At 52.0% G+C, this 25,276-nt stretch overlaps 1 protein-coding gene and 1 long non-coding RNA gene across 3 annotated transcripts; one reads left to right on the plus strand and one right to left on the minus strand.

Annotated features, from left to right (window-relative positions):
* Nucleotides 1-10,925, plus strand: ACER1 (alkaline ceramidase 1). Its single transcript, XM_068173959.1, has 6 exons — nt 1-103; nt 7,068-7,182; nt 7,615-7,753; nt 8,749-8,886; nt 9,574-9,711; nt 10,382-10,925. The coding sequence occupies exons 1-6, from the start codon at nt 11-13 to the stop codon at nt 10,548-10,550; spliced, it is 792 nt and encodes a 263-aa protein (XP_068030060.1). The 5' UTR covers nt 1-10; the 3' UTR covers nt 10,551-10,925.
* On the minus strand, nt 3,643-25,157 carry LOC137463055 (uncharacterized). Of its 2 annotated transcripts, none has more exons than XR_010993836.1 (4): nt 24,807-25,157; nt 18,768-18,929; nt 14,047-14,135; nt 3,643-5,044 (listed from the first exon to the last, which is right to left on the minus strand). It is a non-coding gene; the product is annotated as an uncharacterized lncRNA (long non-coding RNA). The 2 variants fall into 2 exon arrangements; XR_010993835.1 differs by having other exon boundaries at nt 24,781-25,157.
* Between the last annotated feature and the right edge of the window lie 119 nt (nt 25,158-25,276).

Below are 25,276 nucleotides of genomic sequence, written 5' to 3' on the forward strand. Positions count from 1 at the left end.
GGTGCTGACGATGCCAAGCATATTTTCCTACCAGAGTGCCGAGGTGGATTGGTGTGAGGGCAACTTCGAGCGCTCGGCGGTGATTGCCGAGTACTACAACACAGTGAGTGGCTGAGGGAGGCTGGGGCTGGCTCCAGGCACCCAGGAGCTGCTTTTGGGATCCAGACAGGATGGGACATCCCTGTTTTCTTTCATTCTCGCTCCTTTGAATTTCCTGGTGCTGGAGGGTGCTGGTATGGGGAGCGTTTTCTGAGCTTCAGGTAAATCACGGGACTTTTGTTGCTTGCAACGGTCGCTCCCCAAAACGTGCTGGGGACAGGGGCACTTCTCTTGTGTGTGTGGGGGGGTTGATTCCCAGAGAGAAAACTCTGACAGAGCTCCTTCACAGCCCAGATCTGTGAGATCCTGTTATACCAGTCCTGCAGCTCTGCTGCCAACTGGGGTAAGTCCCACACAGGGCTCATATATTCCAGCTGAACCTACAGGAGTGGCAAAATGAGAGGCAGCACTTCCATGAACCGTGTCAGGCAGGTTGGGAACACGGAACTCAGTGCAGAGGGAAGCTGGAGCATGAGCCAGTTTCACCTCCTGTGATCCTTTATCACCCAGGCTGCATCCAGTGCCAGTGCCTTGGCTGGAGCATCCATATCTGCCTGCAGAGGGCTGGGAGATAAGCAGCCTCTCCGAGCATGTCCTGCTCCCTCAGAGCAATTAAAGGCTCCCAGGGGTGTGAGGCATGTGGATTTACAACCTTCCACGGGCCTTGTTTACAACTTTTGGCAATTACTGTCTAACACTAGAAGATCTTGTTCTCATGGAAATGGCTCTTCCTCTTTTTTTTAAGCATTTCCTGTTTTTAATAAATTACCTGTAATAACGATAATTCCCCAGCCCGAGTCCTGCAGGCTCCAATTGCCTGGCCAGGGTCTCAGAGGAGAGGGCTGTGTGTAGTCACTGCTCTTTGAGGCACTCATCAAAGAAAGATCTGCCAGTCCAGACCAAATCCTGCTTCCCTGTGGCACCCAGCTGGGTGTTTTGTGCTGTTTGCTGTTTACAGCTGCTGCTGCATGGGCTCAGAGGTGCAGAGCAGGGCATAACGAGCAAGGAGATACAGAAATCACTCAATACTCACATCAGCATCTCAGACTTCAGGGCTTGGAGCAACCTGCCTGAGTGGAACATATCCCTGCACATGGCAAGGGGTGGAAGGAGATGATCTTTAAGGTCCCTTCCAACCCAAACCATTCTAAATGCACCTGGAAGTGCCCAAAGCCTCTGGGTTTGAAAGAGTGGCTGCTAACACTGGAGAGGGGCTGACTTCCACCAAGAACACAAAGTCTGAAAGTGAAGGTTTTAGTTTTGGTGTGAATTCCTTCCTTCCAGGAGGTAAATCTGCCTCATGTCCTAGTTTGATACATAAGGCAGCATTTTTTAAACACATCTTTGGAGCTGAGACACCATTGACACCAGACTTACAAAGTGGCTCAGCATCCTTATCACACCAACTATCTCAGGAGCTCTTCAAAAGCACTTCAGTGTCTGACTCTGCTGGACACCAGCTGGCGTGGCCAGAGGCATGACTAATTCTTGTAGGCCCTGTAATTCCCATAAAACTTTAACTCTCAGCTGCCGGGGTCATTTTGTGGCACAGGTTTCTAAATTCTGTGGCTACTCCTGAAAAGTTCACTCAGATGCCCAGTCCTAGAGGGTGGCCCCTGCTAGCCACAGCCGTCTCCCAGACTTCCATTCCACACCACTGGACTTGTTGGGATGAATTCCCACTGTGTGGGACTCAGGCACAGTGAGGAAAAGCTCTCCAATGCATGTCTCAATGCAGATAAAAAGGAGTGTGATGCTGAGGGACAGAGGGACATGGACAAGCAAACCCTGCAGGATTTTTTCCCGGTGGTTGGACTTGCCCTTGTTCTCCTCTGTATGACACTGGGCACCTCTTCCTCAGCAGAGAAAGAGCTTTTTATGGTCCCTGCACTGATGTCTTTTTTGCCAGGCTCAGGACACCAGCAGAGTGCCTGTGTAGGAAGGGAGGAAAACAATTCTGTCTTAGGATGTGATTCCTGAGCAGCAGGAATATAACCCTGCCATGTCAGCTGCCTGCCTTAGGCTGGCTGGTGACCTTCTGTCCACACAAGGGGTGGCAGAGGAGCAAAGCCTCCTAAAATCTGCCATTATGTGAGCATCTGACAGCGGCCCCAAGGCCAGACCTTGTCACCAAAAGTGGGCAGGAACATCACTGACATGGGCATCACCCCTTCCTCAGCAGCACAGCCTGGCTGGCCCTGCCTGGGTCCATTCCTCAGCAGCACAGCCTGGCTGGCCCTGCCTGGGTCCCTTCCTCAGCAGCACAGCCTGGCTGGCCCTGCCTGGGTCCCTTCCTCAGCAGCACAGCCTGGCTGGCCCTGCCTGGGTCCCTTCCTCAGCAGCACAGCCTGGCTGGCCCTGCCTGGGTCTCACCCCTGCAGCAGCACAGGGACTCCCATTCCTGCTCTGGGATGTCCCCCAGGATCCTGGCTGCATCCTGCAGATCCAGCTGGGACTCAGGGCACTATCCCACGTGTGATCCTAACAGCCTGCATCTTCTCATCTTCTCCCCATTCATTTGTTCCCTACATTCAGGTTGCTGCCTCTCTGCAGCAAGCATTACTGCCCTGAATTAATTATACCAGTATTTACCTCAGTGTCAATTTTCTGGAGGTTTAGGCTAGCTGGGAACCCAGCCAGCTTCTACCCAAGCCTCCTGGATCACTAAATCAGCAGGGTTTCCTCAAAGAGCATCCTCTTCAGTGTCTTCTTCCCAGCCCTGGGCAGGGCTGTTCTGTGCCAGCAGCAGCAAATGTGCTGCTGGGGATTGCTCTGTGCCAGCCACACTCTCTCAGGCCTGCTTGGCTTGGATGCTTTTTATTGGAAATAAGCACCAGGGGTATGAGAAAAGAATGTAAACAGTACCTTTAAGTACCTAATAATACATGGTGGCTCATGGCTGGATGCAGTTCAGCAACAAAGCTCTATTTATAGTGACTCAGTGACCCAGAAATTTATTGTCTTCTGGCTGCTCGGGGGAGAGTAGAATTGTGCTCCAGGAGGGTCATCAGTCAGGGACTTGTCTTTCTACCCTCATTTCTTTGCCAAAATGACTGATCCAAGATGCTGGTAATGACACCCACATCCTCAGCAGTGTCTTCTTGCAGCAGCTCTGATGCTGCTCACACCCAGAGCTCCTGGATGCTCCACTGAGTGGTGAAATAAAGGGTGCAGATCTACCAGAGAAGGGCTCAGTGGCAGTGTGGGGTGTCCTGGCCCTCTCACATTCTCACTAATCCCATGGTTCTCTTGTCTGCCAAGAAAGTTGTGCTCAGGATGCTGCAAGCACTCCCCAAACTGCTGCTTCCTGCCCCAAAGCATCAGCATTGTGATGTCAGCACCTGCAGCCTCTCCCCTGCAACACAGGCCTGGCTTTAGGAACTTGCTGCACGGGTCTGGAGAGCCTTAGAGGTGTTCACTTCTGTCTCTGGCCCTGCGGGCTCCTCTGTCAGCTAAAGCTGCTTCACTGTGAGTGAGAATGAACTCCCTGCCACGAGTCCTGCAGGAATCTCCCTCCACTGCAGAAAGTGCCTGGCTGGAGTGAGGAGCAGCCTCTGCTGTCATTGCACTGCTGCTGTGCTTAAACCAGCACCTCCTGCCTCGATCCATATCAGAGGTTGATCTCACCTGTCACAGGTGAAGGTTCTGTCCCTCTGTCTCAGGCTGGAGTTGGAGAAGTAGGGCTCTTCCCAATGATCTTATTAACGCACCAGGATTAGAGCTGTGTTGCTGATCCCAGCCTCGCTTCTCTCCTAGGAAAAGAGGCAAATAGTTGGGCTCAGCTGAGGCACCTGGAGCAGTAACTCACATTTACTGGGGAGTGGGACAGGCTGGGAGCTCAGGCAGGGGGACTCTCACATGTCCTATCACACCTTGGCTCCAAAACCACTGCCTTGTCTCGCCAACATCCTGGGCAGAGGGAGCTGGTGCCTTCTGGCCAGTGTGACCAGAGAGGTTGAAATAGAAGCTGTGCTAGGGGGTCCCAGCCTGAGCAGAAACTCCAGAAAAATTTCTAATGGGTGTCCTGGGAGCAAAACCCTCCTAACTACATCTGAGATGAAGCTTGCCACATCCTAGAGGAAAGACAGAAAGTCAGCATTTACAAATCAGAGTGATGAAAACCTTGTGTCCCCCACGGGGGTGGGAGCTGTCCCCTAAACTCCCAGCTTGGCTGCTCTGCAAGAAATCCCGTTTATCTTCCTGACCCTATTGGCACGGTTCCCCTGGTTATCCCTCCCCTCTGCTATCTGATCTTGCACATCTCGTCCCGAATTAATGAAGTGATAACACAGCTATCATGTAATTAATGGCGCTGTTGCAATGCCTGGTGCTCAGGGATCCAGGGCTCTCCTCTCCCGCGTTTCCTCACTGACGTTCGTGCTGGCACATGCACTCTGCTGCCTTTTCCCCAAGCGTTTTCCCTCTCTTTGCTATCCCTGCTCGCCTTCCAAAAGCCTCCTTAATCATTTCAAGAGAAAAGAAATGCTTGAAGCACGAACACATGGTTTGATTTCTCAGTCGTTTCTGAACAATTTGACCTCGAGGGTGCAAGTGGGAGCAGCACTTCTCTTTTCATGGCTGGAATGGGAATTGGCCTGGATTTGGCTCTAAGCACCTATGGAAAACAAATACATTCACCCGAGAACTGCTGCTAATGGGAGCATCAACTTGTCTCATGGAAGCCTTAGTGAAAATCAAGATGAATCTCCGGTGTTTAAGGGAATAGGGACCTCACATTAGGCATGAATTGTGTTTCCCTCTGGAATAGGAGAGGGTGTGTTCCAGAGAAATGACAACATCGCAGTTATTTGCAGCCCTGTTACCATAAACTGGGATCCCAGGGGATCCAAGCACCGACTTTGCAGTTTACCTGGTGCTGCTGAGGTGGGGGAGACTCCAGCTGTGGATGCCAAATTCCAGGGGTGGGGTCTGGGTCAGCATGGAGCTGGAAGACGAAAGGAAAGGATTGTCAGGCTGAGATAAATTCACCCTGGTGCTTTGCCAAATGGCACTTCAGCAGATGGCTCCAGAGCCCCAAAGAGCTGTCTGGCAGGTAAATGCAGCACCACAATCCCAACCTTTCATAAGTAAGAACCATTTTCACTGGAAGAGGCCATGCTTCCCAGTGATAACCTTCCCTGAGCTTGCACAGTCAGGTGAAAAAGGCAAGGTAGGAACCGACAGAGGGTAATTAAATTCGTTCAGATTTCCCTCCCCTGTGCTGCAGGGTGGAGTAGGCCTGGCCCAGCAGACAGGTTCAGGCTTTGGGCACTCACTGCTCCTCCCCAGCTCCCACATTTTGCCCATCAGCATCTCCTCTCTCCAAAGCACTGGCACCTTCAGCCAGTCCAGCAAGAGGCTGAGCCCCAGCACCATCCCCTCCTCCCCAGCACCATCCCCTCTTCCTCAGCACCATCCCCTCCTCCCCAGTGCCATCCCCTCCTCCCCAGCACCATCCCCTCTTCCTCAGCACCATCTCCTCTTCCTCAGCACCATCCCCTCCTCCCCAGCACCATCCCCTCCTCCCCAGCACCATCTCCTCTTCCTCAGCACCATCTCCTCTTCCTCAGCACCATCCCCTCCTCCCCAGCACCATCTCCTCTTCCTCAGCACCATCTCCTCTTCCTCAGCACCATCCCCTCCTCCCCAGCACCATCTCCTCTTCCTCAGCACCATCCCCTCCTCCCCAGCACCATCTCCTCTTCCCCAGCACCATCCCCTCTTCCTCAGCACCATCCCCTCCTCCCCAGCACCATCTCCTCTTCCTCAGCACCATCTCCTCTTCCTCAGCACCATCCCCTCCTCCCCAGCACCATCTCCTCTTCCTCAGCACCATCTCCTCTTCCTCAGCACCATCCCCTCCTCCCCAGCACCATCTCCTCTTCCTCAGCACCATCTCCTCTTCCTCAGCACCATCCCCTCCTCCCCAGCACCATCTCCTCTTCCTCAGCACCATCCCCTCCTCCCCAGCACCATCCCCTCTTCCCCAGCACCATCCCCTCCTCCCCAGCACCATCTCCTCTTCCCCAGCACCATCCCCTCTTCCTCAGCACCATCCCCTCCTCCCCAGCACCATCTCCTCTTCCTCAGCACCATCTCCTCTTCCTCAGCACCATCCCCTCCTCCTCAGCACCATCTCCTCTTCCTCAGCACCATCTCCTCTTCCTCAGCACCATCCCCTCCTCCCCAGCATCATCCCCTCTTCCTCAGCACCATCCCCTCCTCCCCAGCACCATCCTCTCCTCCCCAGACAAATCAAAGTCCATCAAAGAAGGAAATTTGCAGAGTTGGAAATCAGAGCAGAATAATTCCTCTGTGTTCATTTGCCAGGTGTGTTTACAGGAGGTTTATGACCTCATGTAATTACCAGTGTCCAGAACACCTCCCTTCCCCAGGCCAGGTGGCTTCACACCTGACACCACAGGATATCACCTCAGTCCTGCCTGTTCCCACCTACTGATGTCCTGCTAATCCTGCTGCTCTGCACCACACCCACTCCCAGGTCAGGATGTTTTTTTGCTGACCGTGGCTTGCTGTGGTGGCCAAGCCCCTCACACCCTTCCAACCCCTCACAGGGGAATCACTGCTGGCTGGAAGGGTCAGGAGCCATCCAGGCAGCTCCTGGAGGGTCTGGGTTGACATGAGAGGGAGATGGCTGCAAACAGAGGAGTTGCTTGGAGACACAAGGCAGATGAAGATAAACCAGCATCACCCAAACAGGACACAGCAGCTCACCCTGGGCTTGCTGGCCCTGAGGGAGGGCAGAGGTGTCTGCAGCCACCACTGGATGCCACAGCAAGAGCTGCCCTTCCAGTTCCAGCCTGGCTTCTGGAGAAACACCTCTGCCCTCTCCCTGTGCCAAGAACCCCTGCTTCCTGCTGGAGATCAGGATCCTCCTCACACACGGAGATACTGAAGCATGTGGGATGGGGCTTGCCCAGGAGCTGAGTGTGCCTCTTGTTTTTCAGATCAGCAATGTGAGCTTCTTTGTGCTGTCTCCTGCGCTGCTGTACCTGAACCGGCAGTACTGCCAGAAGAAGGCTGTGCCCCTCTACTTTATCTCAGGGCTGCTTCTCCTCGTAGGTGGGTGCCAGCATCATGGGAAGACCAGACAGGTTGCCAGACTACCCAACATGAGACCTTTGGAGGGTGTCAGTGGCCAAAGCACAGGGAAAACATGGGTGGGCAACCAAGCAGCCAAGTCTGTTTGAAGCCTACAGCCCATGGTTCCTGCAAGCTGTGGACATGCAGTTTCCAGCCCTGTAATCCCCATGGTGTGACTGGACCAACACAGTCCAGCCCCCTTGAGCGCCAAAATCCAACACCCTGCTCTTCAGGATTGGTGTATCTTGAGGAATGGTGTTTCTTCAGGAATGACGGATTTGAGGAATGGTGTATCTTGAGAAATGGTGGATCTTGAGGAATGGTGGCTCTTCAGGAACAGCCCCCAAGGACCTCGCAGGGTTTGTGGAAGGATGGGGCTTTGTCATCTCACAGTGTCCTTGCTCCTTGCAGGTGTCTTCTCCATGTACTTCCACATGACCCTGAGCTACGTGGGACAGCTCTTGGATGAACTCTCCATCCTCTGGACGCTGGCTGTGGCTTATTCCTTCTGGTACCCACAGGCTTACTTCCCCAAGTGCATCAAGACAAGGTATGAGCCAGAGGGACACGGTGCAGGCTCTGAGGGGAGGGATGGGACACTGACACTGAGGTGCAGTGACCCACAGATCCCCCAGTTCCGCTGCAAGGGGTCAGCTCTGAGGTCACTGAAGTGCTTTAGGATCAGACCCTCCTTCTTATGGTGCTGACAGAGGAAAAGTCAAAACCCTCCTCTCAGCTGGAGCTGTTCGTATTTGTGTCGCTGCAGAGGAAACTTTGCATGGAGAATTTCAAAATTAATTAGAAAATTAAACGTTCCTTAACATTAACATTCAATTACTCACACTGTCAATCTGTTCCAGCACCCTCTATCATCCACAGAGAGCTTTCCCTCAAGGCTGAGGGGGTTTCCCATAGGACAAGATGATTACACCCCTCATTTCAAGGAGGGCTGGCTGGGCTGGAGGAGCCCAGCAGAAAGGATGGGGCCACTGGGAGGGCACGGACCAGCAGAAATGGGAACCCAGCAGGCTTTACTCAGAGGATGTCCCCTCCTGGCTGGAGCCCTCTGAGCCAGCCCAGTTCCCTGCAAAGACCTGCTCCAAGTCTGTTCTGCCCCTACGGAACAGGAGGTCACCAGGAGTTCACCGAGGAGACACAGCTGGGGGAGAGCAAGGGACTTGGGAAGGGATTTGCATGTGAAAGGCCCCTCTGAGCCCTATTGTTGCTCAGGGAGCCCAAACCTGTGTTTGCACAGTCCTGCCTGGCAGCCCTTCCCTGTGCAGAACTCCCTGCCTGTGCCTCATTCCTGGCACCACCAGGAAAGTGCAGGAGCTGCCTCCTGGGCTGTGCTCCGGGTCTGTCACAGACCCACTGGGGGCTGCTACCTCACCCTTCCTGCCAGGACCCCACAGACACGGAGGTCAGCCACATGCAAACAGATCGGAGATGATGGAGAAGCTTTGCCCCTCTCAGGACCTTTCCCATCTTTACTTTCCCCTCCTGTGAGTCCTGGGGGCACTGACACTCTCTCCCAATTCCCCTCAGGAGGCATTTCTTCTGGCTGACTGGTATCACCACCGTGATCAGCACTTTGATGTCTTTCGTCAAGCCCACCCTCAATGCCTACGCGCTCAACTGCATTGCCTTCCACCTGCTGTACCTGACCTGGAAGGAGCTCAAGAAGTAAGGAGGGGCTCAGGGGTTACCTGCAGGCCCAGCTGTGCTCCTGTTGGGCAGTGACTCTGTCCTCAACAGTGAATTGAGCCCAAGTCTTCACCAGCCATGTGTACTTGGGAGGGACCAGGCAGAGATCCAGGCAGGGCTGTGGGTAGTGGGGTACAAGAAGGGCACCTGGCCCAGGTGGCCGTGCAGAATAGGGACAGTCGGTGGAGTCATCATCCCTGGAAGTTTGCAAAAACCCTGTGGATGTGGCATTTGAGAACAGGGTTTTGTGCTGAACATGGTGGTGGTGCTGGGTTTACAGTTGGACATGATGATCTTAGAGGTCTTTTCCAACCTTTACAGTTCTAGGAGTCCATGATTCTCCCCCTTGCCTGCCATCTCTGCAGCTCCTGCCCCTTTGTGGGGTATTTGGGAACTAGTGTGGGGCTGGGAGAATGCACCAGCGTCTGGAGAGAAAGACAGGAGTGCTTTGGCATCTCCCAGCATCATCCTCACACCCAAAACACCAGAAATCCTCTCCCCAGAGCCACACTTCTCCAGTTCCTGTGAAATTCTGAGGAATACTCTCCAGAAGGAGCTTGCTGGGGTTTGCACTGCTGCATGTGCAGGCAGAAACCAGCCCTCTTTAAAACTCCCTTTCTTCCCAACACGATTACTCTGCTCCCTGTCCCTCGCTGTGTCTTCCAGGTGCAATGACAAGCGGGTTCACCGGATGGCTGCGGTCATGGTGATGTGGTGGGCACTGGCCATCACCAGCTGGATCAGTGACCGCTGGCTCTGCTGGCTCTGGCAGGCCATCAACTTCCCTTACTTCCACAGCTTCTGGTAAGGGCTCCAGGAACCCCAGCCCAAACATTTCCTGGGCTGAAAGGTCCACAGCAGAGAAATAGCCGAGATGAGACACTCAGCTGCATTATTTCCCCACCCTCTCCCCCTTTCCTGTCACTATTGGTGCTTCTCCTCACTCAGCCCAAGGATTCAGCCCTAACCACTGTTTAATGTCCCTCTCCTCCTCCACACCAGCCAAGCACTGTTTTGCAAGTGAAATGGTTCCAGAAGTCCCTCCAGGTGGGCTCTCAAAGGGCTGTGGCTGCTCCCGAGATGCTGTGCGAAATTCAATGTCCTAGGGGTTCTTTTAGCAGCCAAACTGAAAGGCAGGGCTTTGTTTGGACCTGACATTTCAGTGCCTGCCCAGGTGGGGCTGCAAGTGCTGCACACTCAGATCCATCCCCACAAAGCACTGGGATGGCTGGGACAGACAATGCAGCCAGGAAATGGGGAATGGTTGGAATGAATCCCCTATGTCATCCCAACCCTGCTGCACCAGGAATTGTCCCCAGCCCAGCTCGGAGAGCTCTGCCAGGATTTCCGTGTAGGCACAAACCCTGCAGGACACACACTCCCTGCAGCCCTCGTGGGACCTTTGGGGGCTGCAGCCTGAGGGTGACCATGCCACGACCCTCTGTCTAACACATGTTTTTGGTTTCCTTGGCAGGCACGTGCTGATAGCCATGTCCCTGCTGTACTGCTGCCCGCTGGTCATCTACTTTGACGTCAGCTACGAGATGCCCTCGTTCAAGCCAAAGCTGGAATACTGGCCCAGTGACTCGTGGCCTGTTGTGGTGCCCTATGTCACCCTGGAGGAGCCCCACAAGCAGTGCTAGAGCTGGGTGCCCTCAGGCCTCCCTGGGGCACGGGGTCTGTGATGCTCACACGGGGAACATCTCGGTTGTGTTCCTCCTGTTCCTCAGGCAGGGGCAGTGTGGTAGTGGAAGGGGCAGGGAGCAGCTGAGGCCTCATGATGCTGAACATGAAACAAGGTGGGAGCCCACAGGTGCCTCGGAAGGCTCTGCCCAGACTGGTGTTCAGGGAGCTGGAGATTTCCTCCAGCAGATCCCCACAAGGTGGGGAGGGACATGGTGCTGCTTCTGTGTCCTCTGTGTTACTCAAGCACCAGCACCCCTTGCTGACAAGGGCACATCAGAGAACACTGAAGCCAAACTGGTGACAGCTGGGTTTGTTGGGGCTGCTCTAATTATTGTTATTATTAACTCTATTTATTGATGTATGTGGTCTTACTCAGGAGAGCTGTGCATTAAAGCTGTGCACACTGACTTATACTGAAGCCTTTTTTTTCCCTCTGACTGCACCACATCCTCTTATCTGCCAGTCACTCCCATAGACAGGATGGCCAAAGCTCTCTCTGACCCAGGGAGAACTGTTCATAAAGAGAAGTCCTGCGTGAGAGCCCAGAAGAGGCTCTGCTGGCCCAGGTCCTGGGGTGCCCTGCCCCAGGCTCTTCCTCAAACCCCAGTGGCCCATGTTCCTCCCCAGCTCTGAGTCTCCAAAGGCCACAAAGGTAACTTGGAGACTCCTCTGCTTTCTGGAAGGGCTGTCTGGAGGCAGGATGAGGCAAGGAGCCAGGATGGTCAAAGCTGGCTGAAGGAGGGGATTGTCCCACGCTGCTCTGCACTGGGGCGGCCTCACTTCCACTGCCGGGGGCACTTTGGTCACCACAAGGTCAGAAGGATCCAAAGCTGTTGGGGAGTGTCCCAAGGAGGGACACGGAGCTGGGGAAGGGTCTGAGGAGCGGCTGAGGGCACTTGGCTTGTTCAGCTGCAGCACAGGAGACTGAGGGGAGGCTCCTCGGGGGCTGCAGCTCCTCCCGAGGGGAGGCAGAGGGGCAGGGGCTGAGCTCTGCTCTGGGATGGGGACAGGAGCCCAGGAAGGGCTGGAGCTGGGCCAGGCCTTGGCACGGAGCTCAGGGAAAGGTTCTTCCCCCCGAGGGTGCTGGCACTGCCCAGGCTCCCCAGGGAATGGTCCCGGCCCCAAGGCTGCCAGAGCTGCAGGAGCGTTTGGACAGCGCTGCCAGGGATGCTCAGGGTGGGGTGTTGGGGTGCCTGGGCAGGGACTGGGGCTGCACTGATGATCCCTGTGGGTCCCTCCCAGCTCAGGATATTCTGGGATACTTTGATTCTATGACATTAGCTAAAAATGTTACTACCTTTTCAGGAACAAAGACATGCAGAGCCTTAGAGAAAGACACTGCTGTGCTTTCCAGGTTGTCCCTGTTGCTGCTTTCACAGCCATGGGACACTCTCCTGTTCCCTAAACCTTGCTGCTCACAGTGACAAGCTGAGCCTTGTGGTAGGTCTGGGCCCTGGCCCAGCCTGCAGAGACTGTCACTGGAGAGTACCAAGGCTGGCAGGTGCCTGAGTCTGGCTCCCTGCAACGCAGCCACACCAAGGTAATGTCACTCCAGGGACCATTTTTGGGCCCCTGCGAGTAAAGCAGCAGCAGAATCACTCTGGATTTCATCTCTGAGGAGAAGGTGACAGGCAGTGCCTTCTCCCATGGCCGCGGCTGCCTTGTGGCTCCCTCTGCAATGGTCCCCAGGGCCACTAGATGGCAAATTTGGCTCATGAACCCCGAACAATATTTCTTCCTGGGAGAGGAATGCCTTGCCATGGACTGGACTCCCAGGCCTGGTCCCTCTGTTCTCTCCATCCCCCAGCACCGGGGTCAGACACCTCTCCTCCAGCACGACCACCCCTCAGACACCTGCACAAGGTGCAGGGCACTGGGAACTCGCCTCTCCAGCCTGTGCATGCCCCTCTCTGCCCGTCCTGGTGCCCATCCCGTCTCTTTGCCTCTTTGTCTCCCCTGTGTGCCACCACTCCCACCTCTCCCCTCATCACCCCGTCTCCCTTTCGCTGACCCTCCCTGCCGCTCTCCCCCCTCCTCACCCTTTCCCCGGCCCATCACATTCTTCCCCAGCCTATTAATAACTTCTGGGCAATTGCACCGGGTCCCCGCTGGGCTCGGCCCCGCCGCCGCCGCTGCCCCGCGCAGCCACTGAACGCGCCGGCAGCAAGTTCAAAAGTGCAGCGGGGCTTTCACAGCCCCGAGCCCCGTCAGGGGGTGGAGGAGGCCGCTTCCAAAGAAAAGGCGGCGTTGCCAGGGAGCCCCTGGCACAGGAAAAGGGGGTCACCTTCACCTCCGGCAGGACCCGCCGAGATGGACAGGCGCCAGCAGCCCCGCGGGCTGGAGATGCTGAGAGCGGCCGGGGGGATGAAGGGCTGGGCAGGGAGCGAGCGGGGCTAATTGGCCACCTCCGGCCACCGAGCCCCGGTGGGATGCTCGGCCCAGTGGCCAAATCCCCCCGTGCAGTATGGAAATAAGGGAGGTGTCCCCGGCGCTGCTGCCGGGAGAACAATGTTGCTGCAGTTGAGTGACTGTAACAGGCCCCGATGACAGCCGGGGCCGCGTTAAAAATGCCTATTCAAGCAGATCAAGACATTGAGAGGCCTCGTGGGGATCTGAAACCCTCGGGGATTTCTGGATGAGGCCAGAAGCTGAATCCCCAGCCCTGGGAACCTGCGGGAAGAAAAAAAAAATAAAAGAAAAAAATAAAGAGAGAAAAGAAAAGAAATCCACAAAGCAGCTTTAAAAGGGCGGCAGTGCCCAAGGCTGGGCCTCCTGCTCCAAGCGGGGCTGCAGCCTGAGAAAGCAAAGCAGCCCCAAAACCAGCCTGTGACGGTGGTCTGGGCATCCCCAGGGCTGCACAGGGTTATCTGAGGCTGGGTTTGCACCTCCAAAATGCCCCCGAGCTGCTGGGGATGCTCTGTCCTTCCTGGCGGGGAGCCACAGCTGCAGTCTGTGAGGCAGAGCTAACAAACACCCCTAAAAGCTGTCAGGGGGACGAAGGGATGGCCAGAACAGTGAGTGGGGACCTCCTCAGGGGGTGAGAGGCTGCAGGGCCCCTTCTCGACACCCTGGGGAGTTGTGAGGGCTCCCTGTGGCCCGAGGCTAGGTGGGTGTGACAGGTGTGACACCAGCTGAGCACAGGACAGGAGCACCTGCAAAGCCCCGTGCTCAGGGAGCCAGGCTGGGACTGGCCAAAGAGAAAACTCTCCTTAATTTTGCCACATTATGTCCCTGCTTTGGTTCTCCACGTGGCTGCATAAACCACAAAAAAGAGAGGCAAGAGGAGGAGTGGGAATGAGGAAGAGGATGGAGGCTGCTCCTGTCAGCTGATGCCAGATTAAAGAGGTTGGGAAACAACAGCATCAGTTGAGTCTATTTGGTGCAATTGCAAAACAAATGAAAGAAAAACGTTGATAAGGCACCAGTCCTGCAGCATCAAGGATTAACATTTACCTGTTCTGCTGCACCAGTTGCCTCTCGCTGTTTCAGATTCCCAGGATTTGGCTGGCAGACTGGAAACTTTTCAAGGCAGAGTGATTTATCTGTAAAAGATATTGCACATTCAAGGAGACCTGCATAAATAATGCAAAAGTAATTAATAATAACTCAGTCCCTGCTCTTAACAGTGCCAGGAAAAGAAATTGCTTCACTGGAGTGTCGCTTATGCCTTTTGGAAAAGATCTTTATTTGTAAAGCGTCTCGGAGTGAAAGGACAGGGTAGTTCTGAAACAGGGAGCGGATGTCACAAAGTCCTGGGATTTTAGTGCCAGCCTGGCAATCTTCAGGATTGATTTAAAGAACATTCTGCTGGAGTCAGGTGAAACCTACATTGGTTCAGCTTTGATTTTATATTTAGTTTTAATCTCCCATGTCTGCAGTCAAAAGTTTGAAACCATGAACACAAAGGGCTGAGAAACCCAGGAAGGAAAGAGATAAGCTCCAAGAATTATTACTTTTAAAAGTCTTGTCCTTTCAACTCTCAGTGTAATTTTTGAGGTTTGACACAGGTTTTCCAACTTGGGGTCTGGCAGTCCTGTCCCACTCACTTCACCACTGCTAGGAAAGATACTCCTTTACTCTTTTTTTTTCCCTCACTGTTTTCCCTACATCCTTGCTGTCCACTTTTCTTAGAAGAAAAAATTAACCATAAATGCCAGGATTTCATACATATTGCTGGCTATTCTGGACAGGTGGAAGCTATCAGGTGCTGACTAGCTGACAGGGAATATTGTCACCATATTCCAGGGAATGCTCTGTCACTGTTTTTGCAGGGTGTCAAGGTCCCTGCCCGTGTCCTTCTGTCTGAGCTGTACCCACAGCCAGGGCTGGGTTCGACCAGGGATCACAGAGATGTGGGAAAGGAGAAGCACAGCCATTACCTGGGAAAATAAACCAGCTGACCAAAAAATGAGGTTTTAATCAAAAGATCAAATAATCTCTTCAGCTGTTTCTATAAACCCCTGTGGTTTGGTTCCACTTGGGAAGACATTCTCACTGCTGCTGGCAGAAGAAAAACAAGCAGCTCCCTTCTGTCTGGCAAAGTGGTTTGAATAACTTCAACTCTCCACTAATGGCTGCTATCAAAATACCTAAAATGGTAGGATTAATTTTTTGTGCCTTCCCATTACAGCTCAAAACGTGGTTTCAATTAGGGTCAGTCTCCACTTTTTTTTTTTTTTTTTTTTTTTGTTCATGTTCTATGCACATTCAGTTGCTTCTGTCCCTATTCCTGCAGAGGTTCTTCACAGATGTGTTCAAACATAAAACTGGACTGTACTGGACTGTACTGAAATGTCCCACTTTGCTTCTTTGGCACCAATATTTAACAAAAGTTGAAGATTTACCTGAAATGCTGAAATATTCAACATTAAGTTGTGCATGGGGTTATAAATTTCACAATCTGCTGTAGATGCTGCATTTATTTAGATAGGCCTTCAACAAGAGACCAGCTGTCTCAGCTCCCTGAAATGCTTAAGCATATGTTTAATTTTAAGAATATGAATAATTCCATTGATATCAATGGCACTTACACTTAAGAATATATTTTGCTGAGCCGGAGCAAGGAATAGTGCCGTGTAATGCCAATAAAGTGCAAATTTCAATATCTCACTAAGTGCTTTCTGGGACCAATTTAAAAATTAATCAATGAAGAGCTGTCGTGTGAAAACGCAGGAACTAATATATGTGAGATTTTGCTGTTTGTTATCCTAATATTGCCAAGTATTAACATCCACCAGAGCACTGACAAGTGAAATCAACCCCAAATCTGTGAAACAGAGCAAAAATGGCAACAAGTTGCATGCGTTGCTCATCATGAATCATCCTATCGGGCTTCACAATTTGCCCATGTAACATTAAATAACATTTACCATCCTTACAGGCAGATAAAGATATAGATTAATTCCAATTAAGATTAGGAATCAGATGATCTGTAAGCTCCCTTCCAAGCCAAACTCCATCAAGGATGCACAGGTTGGGATTGTTGGGGTGTGTGTGCAGGGTCAGGAACTGGACTCATGATCCTTGTGGGTCTCTTCCAATTTGGGACATTCTATGATTCTATGACACTTAGTGTTTAAAATATCATAGAGCAAAGGGTCAAAGATAACATGATTTTCCTCTTTCTGCCTCTTACCCTCCACAAAACATTTTTACGAGGATCAAATAAAAATTTCCAGGCACAAACACTTCAGCCATTTGGATTTGCCCTCATAATTTTACTCCTCACAAGTTCAACACCCCTGCCACTGCCTGTGACCTTCAGAGACCTGGGCCATGCCCCTCTTCCCCTGGGATGGTGTCACCAAATAAATAACTCTATATCCATATGCAAATGATTGCTGTTTTCAAGCTGTTCCCCAGCGACCTCACACCCTGCTCAGACGGTGCAGGAATATGTTTCCCACATATGTCAGATGTTTTGTGACATTTCACACTGATTTAAAATAGATCTCCTGGCCCATAAAAATGCCCAGGAACCCAAACCAAGCAGCCCGCACCTGCAATGTTTGCGGAGTGCACTTCCAAAACTGTGTGAAATGAGTCCAAATGGATTGTACCCTTCATGCAGCTCAAATATTTATGGTTTATAACTTTATAAATGCAGTGGATCCATTCATTGGAGGGTCTTACCTGGCTTATTTGGTGGCTGAGTAACAAAGGGAAGGAATTTGTTACAGCTTTGCCTCCACAGTGACTGCTCTGAACCCTCCCTGTGTTGGTCAAAACAGTGTTTGTCACATGTGTTTGTCACTTTATATTCCAGCCTGACTCCCTTGAAACTGCACTGGCTGTACTTTTATGCAACAAAATCCAGCTCCAGGGTGTTTGAGATGTGCCACGCTGCTAAAAAATGGCTTTGCTGCAATCAGGGGCACTCCTGCCTCACAGGTAACGATGGCACTGATAAAGCTGAAGTTTCAGTGGGCTGAATTTCAGCATGGCAGGGCCAGCCAAATGCCCTGAGTCACAGCACGTTGGCATAGCCCCCAGTGCAGCGTGGGGCACTATCTGAGCTGGTATTGTACCTGAGCCAGGTAGAGCAGGGGTCATTTGCATGCATTTGCATATGTGGCAACCCCTCCTGCCGTTTCTGTGCAGACAGGTGAAAGCACTTTTTACACCATTCCAGAAAAAGAGTTTAGCGGAATCTATTATGGGAGCAGCTGACCCAGAATCCACCAAAAAAAAAAATCAGAAATTCTTCATTTCATACAATCCCAGAATCAATCCAATGGTTCAGATCATTGAGTCCAGCCACTAACCCAGCAGCACTGCCACTTAAACCATGTCCCTAGGGGCCACATCCAAAGTTTTTTGAACACTTCCAGCAATGGTGATTCCACCACTGCCCTAGGCAGCCCATTCCAATGCTTTTCAACCCTTTCTGTGAGGAAATTTTCACAATATCCAGCCTAAACCTCCCCTGGACCAACTTGAGGCTGGTTTTTGTCCTGTCCCTTGTTCCCTGGGAGCAGAGCCCAACCCCTACAGGGCTGCACTCTCCTGTCAGGGAGTTGTGGAGAGCCAGGAGGTCCCTCCTGAACCTCCTTTTCTCCAGGCTGAGGCTTGGAATGCCACAGGCTCTGAAAAACAGCTCCAGGAGCTCTGATTTTGTCTCACAATGTGCTCTGAGTGGAGAGAGCATCACACACCGCTGGGCACCAGTGGGCTGGGGATCCACTGCCCTTGGAAAACACCAGGGGCTCTCAAAGCCACCAGGCTGAATTACTGGGGTTGGAAATAGCAGAAAAACCAGTCCCAAGAGGAAAAGGCTCCACACAGGATGAGAAGAGCTCAGGATGCTCAGAAGCAGGGCGAGCATGAGTATGCAGCCACTGGACTGCCACCTTAGAGCCCTAGGAAACTCCCAGCGCTGGGAGGGCCTTGGGAGAGGTCCTGTCTCAGGGTATTTGTAGAATCATGGAATGGTTTGGGTTGGAAGGGACCCCAAAGCCCATCCAGTGCCACCCCTGCCATGGGCAGGTTCATCTTCACTGTCCCAGGTTGCTCCAAGCCCCACCCAACCTGGATTTGGACACTTCCAGGCATCCGGAGGCAGCCACAGCTGCTCCAGGCAATGTGGGATAGCAATCCCTACTCACTTTTTGCTCTTCAGCCCAGAACACAACTCAGAACAGGCTCTTTGGTGCTGGTTAGACTTCTCTACTGATCTCCTTCTGTCATGTACTATTTTTCAAGCCATTTTCCCCCTCATCTGGTATTTTTCAGTAGCCTAAAGGATACTCTGCCGAGGGTGGCAGTCCCCAGTCACAAGGTGGCCTCTCTCTCAGCATGCAGATGGGCACCTTTCAAAGACTTTGGCAGCAGCCAAAAGCAGCCCTGTGCAGAGCAGACACCGATTTCAGCAGTGAATCTCCCTCCCTCCTATTGTCCCACGATTGTGTTTGCTCCAGTGGCCACATGAGGTGCCTGGGCCCGTCTTCTCCAGCTGTCCTTGTGCCAGCAGTTTGTATTCAGCCTGGGACAAATCCAGCTGGTGAAATTCTCCCCGTGGCAGGTCTGGCCAGCTCTGGCAGCACCAGGCTGTTACATCACTTGGCCAAAGCTGACCTCTGTGTGCAGAGCAGAGGGGAAGGTGGCCTCACCTCAATAGCCAGCAGCCAAGGATTGATGGGTGTCACTTCAGCAGCCCATTATAATGCCAAGCTCACCTTTGGTGTTAATGAGGCCCCTTCATTAACAGCCTGGAGCAGAGGGGTCAGGGGCTGAATAGTGACAGGCTCCTTTCTCCCCCAGCAAGCTGGTGCTGCTCATTCAGAACTGGGTCACGTTGGCGGGGCAGTTTGAGGACGCTAGTGCTGCCCATGTTGCATCTGCAAGGGACGTGATGTGTTTGAGACTATTCATCTGGCTCTTTTCACCAGCACTAAATACCCAGAAAGAATAAAATAAATTCTCATTGTGTTTCCACTTACTAAGAAAATTTTCCCTCTTCCTTCTGGTTCAGGGGGTTATTGTACATTTAAATCCTTCTGCATTTTTCAGTAGCTATAGCATGCTATAATTTAGATTTTCCTCAGGCACAAAAGAACTTAGTTAAGCTAAACTGTATTACAGTGTGGGTTGGGTTTTTTTACAAAGTCCTTCATTAATAAGGAACTAAAGAATTTCCAAGCTGTCTGTAATTTTTCCCAGATGCAGCTAGTAGTTGCTAGGAGTATCTTTTTGGCAATCAGAGTTTTTGGTTATTAACAATCTGGGCTTTTGCTACACTACACCAGTGTTAAATATGTTCTGTGAACACTGCAGTGTGGAGTGTGAACTGCAGAAGGGGAAGGCAGACACCAGGCAAAAGAAAATCATTTTTCAGAAGAATAAACACTGCTGGGGTTCACAGCTGATTGAAACAAGCACAGGATTCCCTGCAGGGATCCCAGTGTTGATTAACAAACCAGGAGCCAGTGTGGCTGCAGCCCTCACTCACCCCTCACTCACAGCTTTTCCCTGTCACCCTGAGGTGACCCTGGGCCAGACACAGACCAGAACAGCACCCAGGTCCCCCCAGAGAAAACAAATCCTCCCTCAGCTTCAGGTTCAGGACATTTTCAGAGGCAGCACACAAGGATGTGATGCTGTGGTTGGCAAAGCCTTGGTCCATACCAGGAGAAAAATCTCTGCCCCTTCTTACTTAGATATCACCAATTCTGGGTTTCAGCTGCAGATTTGCTCATCCTGGGAACACCACAGAGCACTTGGCTCATGGGGTGTGCTTTGCAGAAGTGGGTGAAGGCCACTGTAATAATTTTGCAGCTGTCAGAGAAGGCAGTGAAGTCACTGACATCCAGAACTTGAGGATCTTTCCACTCAAGCACGTTGCACATGGGCATAAAGTGGAAGAGTGAGTTTTCTCAGAGAAACCCTGCTCGAATGTGAGGTTTGTGTCCTAATCTTTAAATCCTTTAGAGCTATTACAAGATGATAATTTTCCTGCACTGCCTGATTCTTTCCGTGCTGGAATCGGCCTTGCTTGTTCCCTGGCTGGTGTCCAAGCCACTCAGAGCCCAGTCTGACCACAGAAGTCGTGGTCTTCAGTGCAAGACTGGAAGCAGGGAAGGCTGCAACTAAATTAGTAATGAGAAAATAATAATGATGAAAAACAGTGAAACAAACTTGTTTCTCCAGAGACAGGAAGGGCAAGCCACAAGCACAGACATAAGAAACCATGACAAGGACTTGCAGTCGATGTACATCCCTCGCAGTGAGGGATGATAAACCTACAGGAAAGAACTTTTGCTGGAAAATGAGCAATTCAGGTATCTTGGGCTGCATGAGGATGGCCTGGAGGGGCTGCTGGGGAGGGTGGGGGCTGTGTGTGAGGGGGTCAGTGCTGTGTTCCTGCAGAGAAAGGGAGCCAGGGAGGGAGGAGGTGCCTCAAGGGGCAGTTTTGTCTGCTGTTGCCTGCTGCTCAGGTCATCCAAAGAGCTGGGGTGGGCTCTGCCACGGCTCTGCCAGTCTGGTGGCTGGGGGGACACCTCAGCATGGGCTGCTCTGTCAGGACTTTACCCACTGGAGCACCAGGACTCACCTGATCTCCACGCTGCCTCCTTCGCTCACACTCCCCAGGAACAGCCACGTTCGGCCTGTCAAACATGCATGGTGTGCACAGGCAGGAGAGAGAAAGAACGTGTTGTCCTTTCCCAGGCCTGGAACCTGGGAAAACACCCCCGAAATCTTTCCCATCCCTGGCCAAGGCAGGGATAAGTGCAGTGCAAAGTCTTTTTTCCACTTTATTTTCCATCCTCCCCAACTCTCACGGGACAGAACCAGCCCTTGGCATGGTCCCCTACCATGGGCCAAGCCAGATTAAACACACACCTTTCAGTCCGAGACAAGGATCTTTGAGGCAAGACTCTGGAAAGAAAAATAAAAAAAATTAAAAAAAAAAAAAAAAGAAGGCGAGCTATCGTGTGTCATTTGCATATTTGAATATGCAAATAAGGGCTGTTTCTTATCCATTGGCACTGGCCCTACTGTAGATGGCAGCAGCACAGCGGATCTCTGCCAGCATCCAGTGCCACAAAGAAAGACGCTAATTGGATTTGCAGACGCTTATTGCAAAGCCCAGAAGTTGCTGGAATAGGTATAAAGAACCAGGAGCTCAGCCCACGGCTGCCTCGGGTGCGAAGGCACTCGGCTGACAGCTCGTTAGCTTGAGATCTCCCTGCAAAATTAGGAGTTTGGAGAAGCCTGGATGGCTGCTGGCTCCGGCATCCCCAGCACCCAAAACTCCCAAAGAGCCTGGCAAATTTTCTTCCCTTGGCTGTGATTTTTTTTTTTTTTTTCTTTTTGAGGGGAGCTTGAAAAGAAAATCGGGGTAGGTTTGATCAGTGGTTGTGCTGGAAACGGTTCAGGCTGGGAATTGCTAGCAGAGCAAAGGCTGGTTCTAGGAATTTCTCTCCTTGAGTGTTTTTGCAGTTGAATGTAAAGAGCCACCCCAGCACATTTTAAATTAATCCGTTCACGCCACTTCATCAAATATCCTGAGCTGGAAGGGATCCACAGGGATCAGCAAAGTCCAGCTCCAAACTGCTTGTCCCAGCAGAGAGCTCTTGGAGCACCAGGTGGTGCTTATCCCAAATGGGACACCCCAAATTGTTCAGTAAAAATGTGGTTTAATGCCCAATTATTGGGCTGCCAGAGTGCATGTGGAAGCTGAGGCACCTGGCTCTGGGTTTCCCATCTTGGAAGTATCCAAGTTCTTGGTCAGATTCTGCCCCTGAAAGCTGGAGGAGTGACCCGTGTCCAAACCAGAAGTGGGATGGCAGCTGTGTCCTGCACTGGGAGAGCACAAAAACAACCATTAACACCAGTATGGGCAAAAACAAAAGCATGGAAAATTTGCCATTGAGGGAAATTAAAACAAAAAGCAAATTCAAATGATGTTTCAGAGGAAGAAACAGGGATTTTTTCAAGAAAAAGCTCAGGGTCTGGTGTGTCTGAACAACACCTCTTGCACAAGGTGGAAATTCAGCAGAGCAAGAGCAAACTTGGGAAAGACGAAGACATTCCCAGGAAATGTTCAGCCCTGGGAGCACATAACCACCAAGGACTGTGATGAGGCTGTGAGTGAATAGCCAAGATGGGGAGGTAGAAAATAAAAAGATTTAGACCCGAGAGTCACGTGCATGGGAATAATGTTCACAATTAAAGATATCAATGAGAACCCCCAGAGAAAGAGGCCCTTTCTCAGTGGAGATGAAAAGGGACTGTCCAAGGAGATGTCTCTTGGGACTGCATCAGACAGAAACATGGAAAATTAAAACCGGAGCACTTAAAGGAACCCAAATCAGCCTCTTTTTTGTTGTTGTTGTTGTTAACTGAAGCGATTAAGCATTTTGCTTCGCTAATATCCTCTATCAGGTTGATGAGGTAAAGTGGCTCTTTAGAACGATTTGGGAACCGATTAATCCTCGCCTGTGGCGATCAGGCAGCGACACACAGAGTTATTGGCTAACACGGGGTTTTTCTGCTGCCTCGCAGAGATCAACAAACTATTTCAAACAAGAAAGTTGCACGGAGAAAAATTCTGAGCGAGTTTGCTCGGAAACAGTCACCAGTTGCACTTGTAAAGATATTGCCGCGTTCCTTTAGGGCTGGTTAAAATTGAGAGCTGTAACTTGTCACTTAAAATTCTTAAAAAAAAAAAAAAAAAAAAGGATAAAACTCTCCCCGGGAGGGAGAAAGAGGGGGGAGAGGGGGAAGGAAGGCGGGAAGGGGAAGGGAACTACAGGGGAATGAGGGACAAAGGGGAAAAATGAGGGAAGTGAAGGGGAAATGGGAACTGAGAGGAAATGTGGGAGACTGAGGGGAAGAATGAGGGGAAAATGAAGGGAAAAAGGAGAGAAACTGAGGGGGAAATGAGTGAGAGTGAGGGGGAAAAGAGAAATGGAGGGGAAAATGAGCGAGAGTGAGGGGGAAAAGGGAAATGGAAGGGAAAATGAGCGAGAGTGAGGGGGAAAAGAGAAATGGAGGGGGAAATGAGTGAGAGTGAGGGGGAAAAGGAGAGAAACTGAAGGAAAATGAGGGAGAGTGAGGAGAAAAGGAGAGAAACTGAAGGAAAATGAGGGACAGTGAGGAGAAAAGGAGAGAAACTGAGGGGAAAAAGGAGACAAACTGAGGGGAAAATGAGGGACAGGGAGGAGGAAAAGGAGAGAAACTGAGGAAAATGAGTGAGAGTGAGGGGGAAAAGAGAAATGGAGGGGAAAATGAGCAAGAGTGAGGGGGAAAAGGAGAGAAACTGAAGGAAAATGAGGGACAGGGAGGGGAAAAGGAGAGAAACTGAGGGGAAAAAGGAGACAAACAGGGGAAAATGAGGATCAGGGAGGAGGAAAAGGAGAGAAACTGAGAGGAAAATGAGGGAGAGTGAGGGGAAAAGGAGAGAAACTGAGGGGAAAAAGGAGACAAACTGAGGGGAAAATGAGGACAGGGAGGAGGAAAAGGAGAGAAACTGAGAGGAAAATGAGTGAGAGTGAGGGGGAAAAGAGAAATGGAGGGGAAAATGAGCGAGAGTGAGGGGGAAAAGGAGAGAAACTGAAGGAAAATGAGGGACAGGGAGGGGAAAAGGAGAGAAACTGAGAGGAAAATGAGGGACAGGGAGGGGGAAAAGAAGAGAAACTGAGAGGAAAATGAGGGAGAGTGAGGGGAAAAGGAGAGAAACTGAGAGGAAAATGAGGGAGAGTGAGGGGAAAAGAGGAAACTAAGGGCCAAAATGAAGTGGACTGAGGAGAATGAGGATGACCGAGAGGAAAATGGAAACTGAGAGGAAATGTGTGAGACTGAGGGGACAAATAAGGAAGACTAAGGGGGAAAAAATGAGGAAAATCAAAGGGAAAAGGAGATAAACAGAGGGAAATGAGGGAGACTTGGAGGAAAAATGTGTGAGACAAGGGGAAATGGAAACTTAAGAGGAAATGTGGGAGACTGGGGGGGAAAGGAAAGAAAATGAGGGGGAAAATGAGAAAAATGGAGGGAATCATGAGAGAGAGTGGAGGGGAAGAAGAGAAGCTGAAAGAAAGTGAGACTGAGGGAGAAAACGAGAGAAAACATGGAATACTGCAGGGAAAATAGAAACTGAGGCAGACATGAGGGAAACTGAGGAGAAAAGGAGAGATAATGAGGGGAGAATGAGAGAAACTGAAAGAAAATGAGGGAGACCAAGGGAAAAAAATGAGGGAGACCAAAGGAAAAAGAGTGACAGAGGGAAAGGAGAAAAACAGAAAGAAAAAGGAGGGACACCAAGGGAAAATGGAAACTGAGAGAAAATGTGGGAGATTGATGGAAGAAATGAGGGAGACTGAGAGGAAAATGAGAGATATGGAAAGAAAATGAGAGAGTGTGGGCAATTGAAACGAGAGAAAGCAAAGGAAAAATTAGGAAGAACAAGGGAGAATAAAGGAGTGAGGGGAAACGGGGAAGAACAAGAGCAAATGAGAGAAACTGAGGGGAAACGAGAGATAGGCAGGAGGGAAAGGGGAGCGCTGAGGGAAAATGAAAGACGACGAGGGGAAAAACGAGACGGGGGAACGTGAGGGAGAGATGGAGATAAAAAAAGGTGCAGGAAGGAGCGAGGCTGCGGAGAACAAGGCGAGCCCTGCCCGGCCATCCCGGGCTACCCAGCCCGCCGCATCGGGACCTGCGGCTTCCCTCGTTTCCCCTTGTTCCCACCTCATTTGTGTCGGGAATTAACACACCGTCGGGGAAACGTGGACCGAGGGCGGGATGGGAGGAGAAGGGGCGGGCTGGCGAGGCCGGGAGCGCACGGCGAGGCCCACACGCCTGGTCGCTGTGTTGGCTGTGCACTAAGAGGAACACCGCGGGGAACAGAAGCGGGGACAGCACCGGGGCGGCAGCCGGAGCGGCGCGGCCGCCACATCGCCCCACACGGGGCTGGGGGGGGGGGGGGGCGGCCGGACCCCGCTCCCGCCCCCCGCCTGACCCGCAGCGCTGGCCCCGCCCACGAGCCCGCCCACGCTGCAGCCCGCCCGCCGCTCATTGGTGGATACGCCTGTCCATCCCGGGGAGGAGGGCGGGGCCCCGCCCCGCGGCGTGCGGCGCGCGGGCATTGGCGGCGCGCGGGGGCCGCTGTGGCGCTGAGGCGGTTTCCGGTTCCGCGGGGCGGGCGCGGGGCTGGCGCTGCCTGTGAGTGACACACAATGAGGCG

Source organism: Anomalospiza imberbis, chromosome 27 (genome assembly GCF_031753505.1).
Source record: "Anomalospiza imberbis isolate Cuckoo-Finch-1a 21T00152 chromosome 27, ASM3175350v1, whole genome shotgun sequence".
Lineage (NCBI taxonomy): Eukaryota > Metazoa > Chordata > Aves > Passeriformes > Viduidae > Anomalospiza > Anomalospiza imberbis.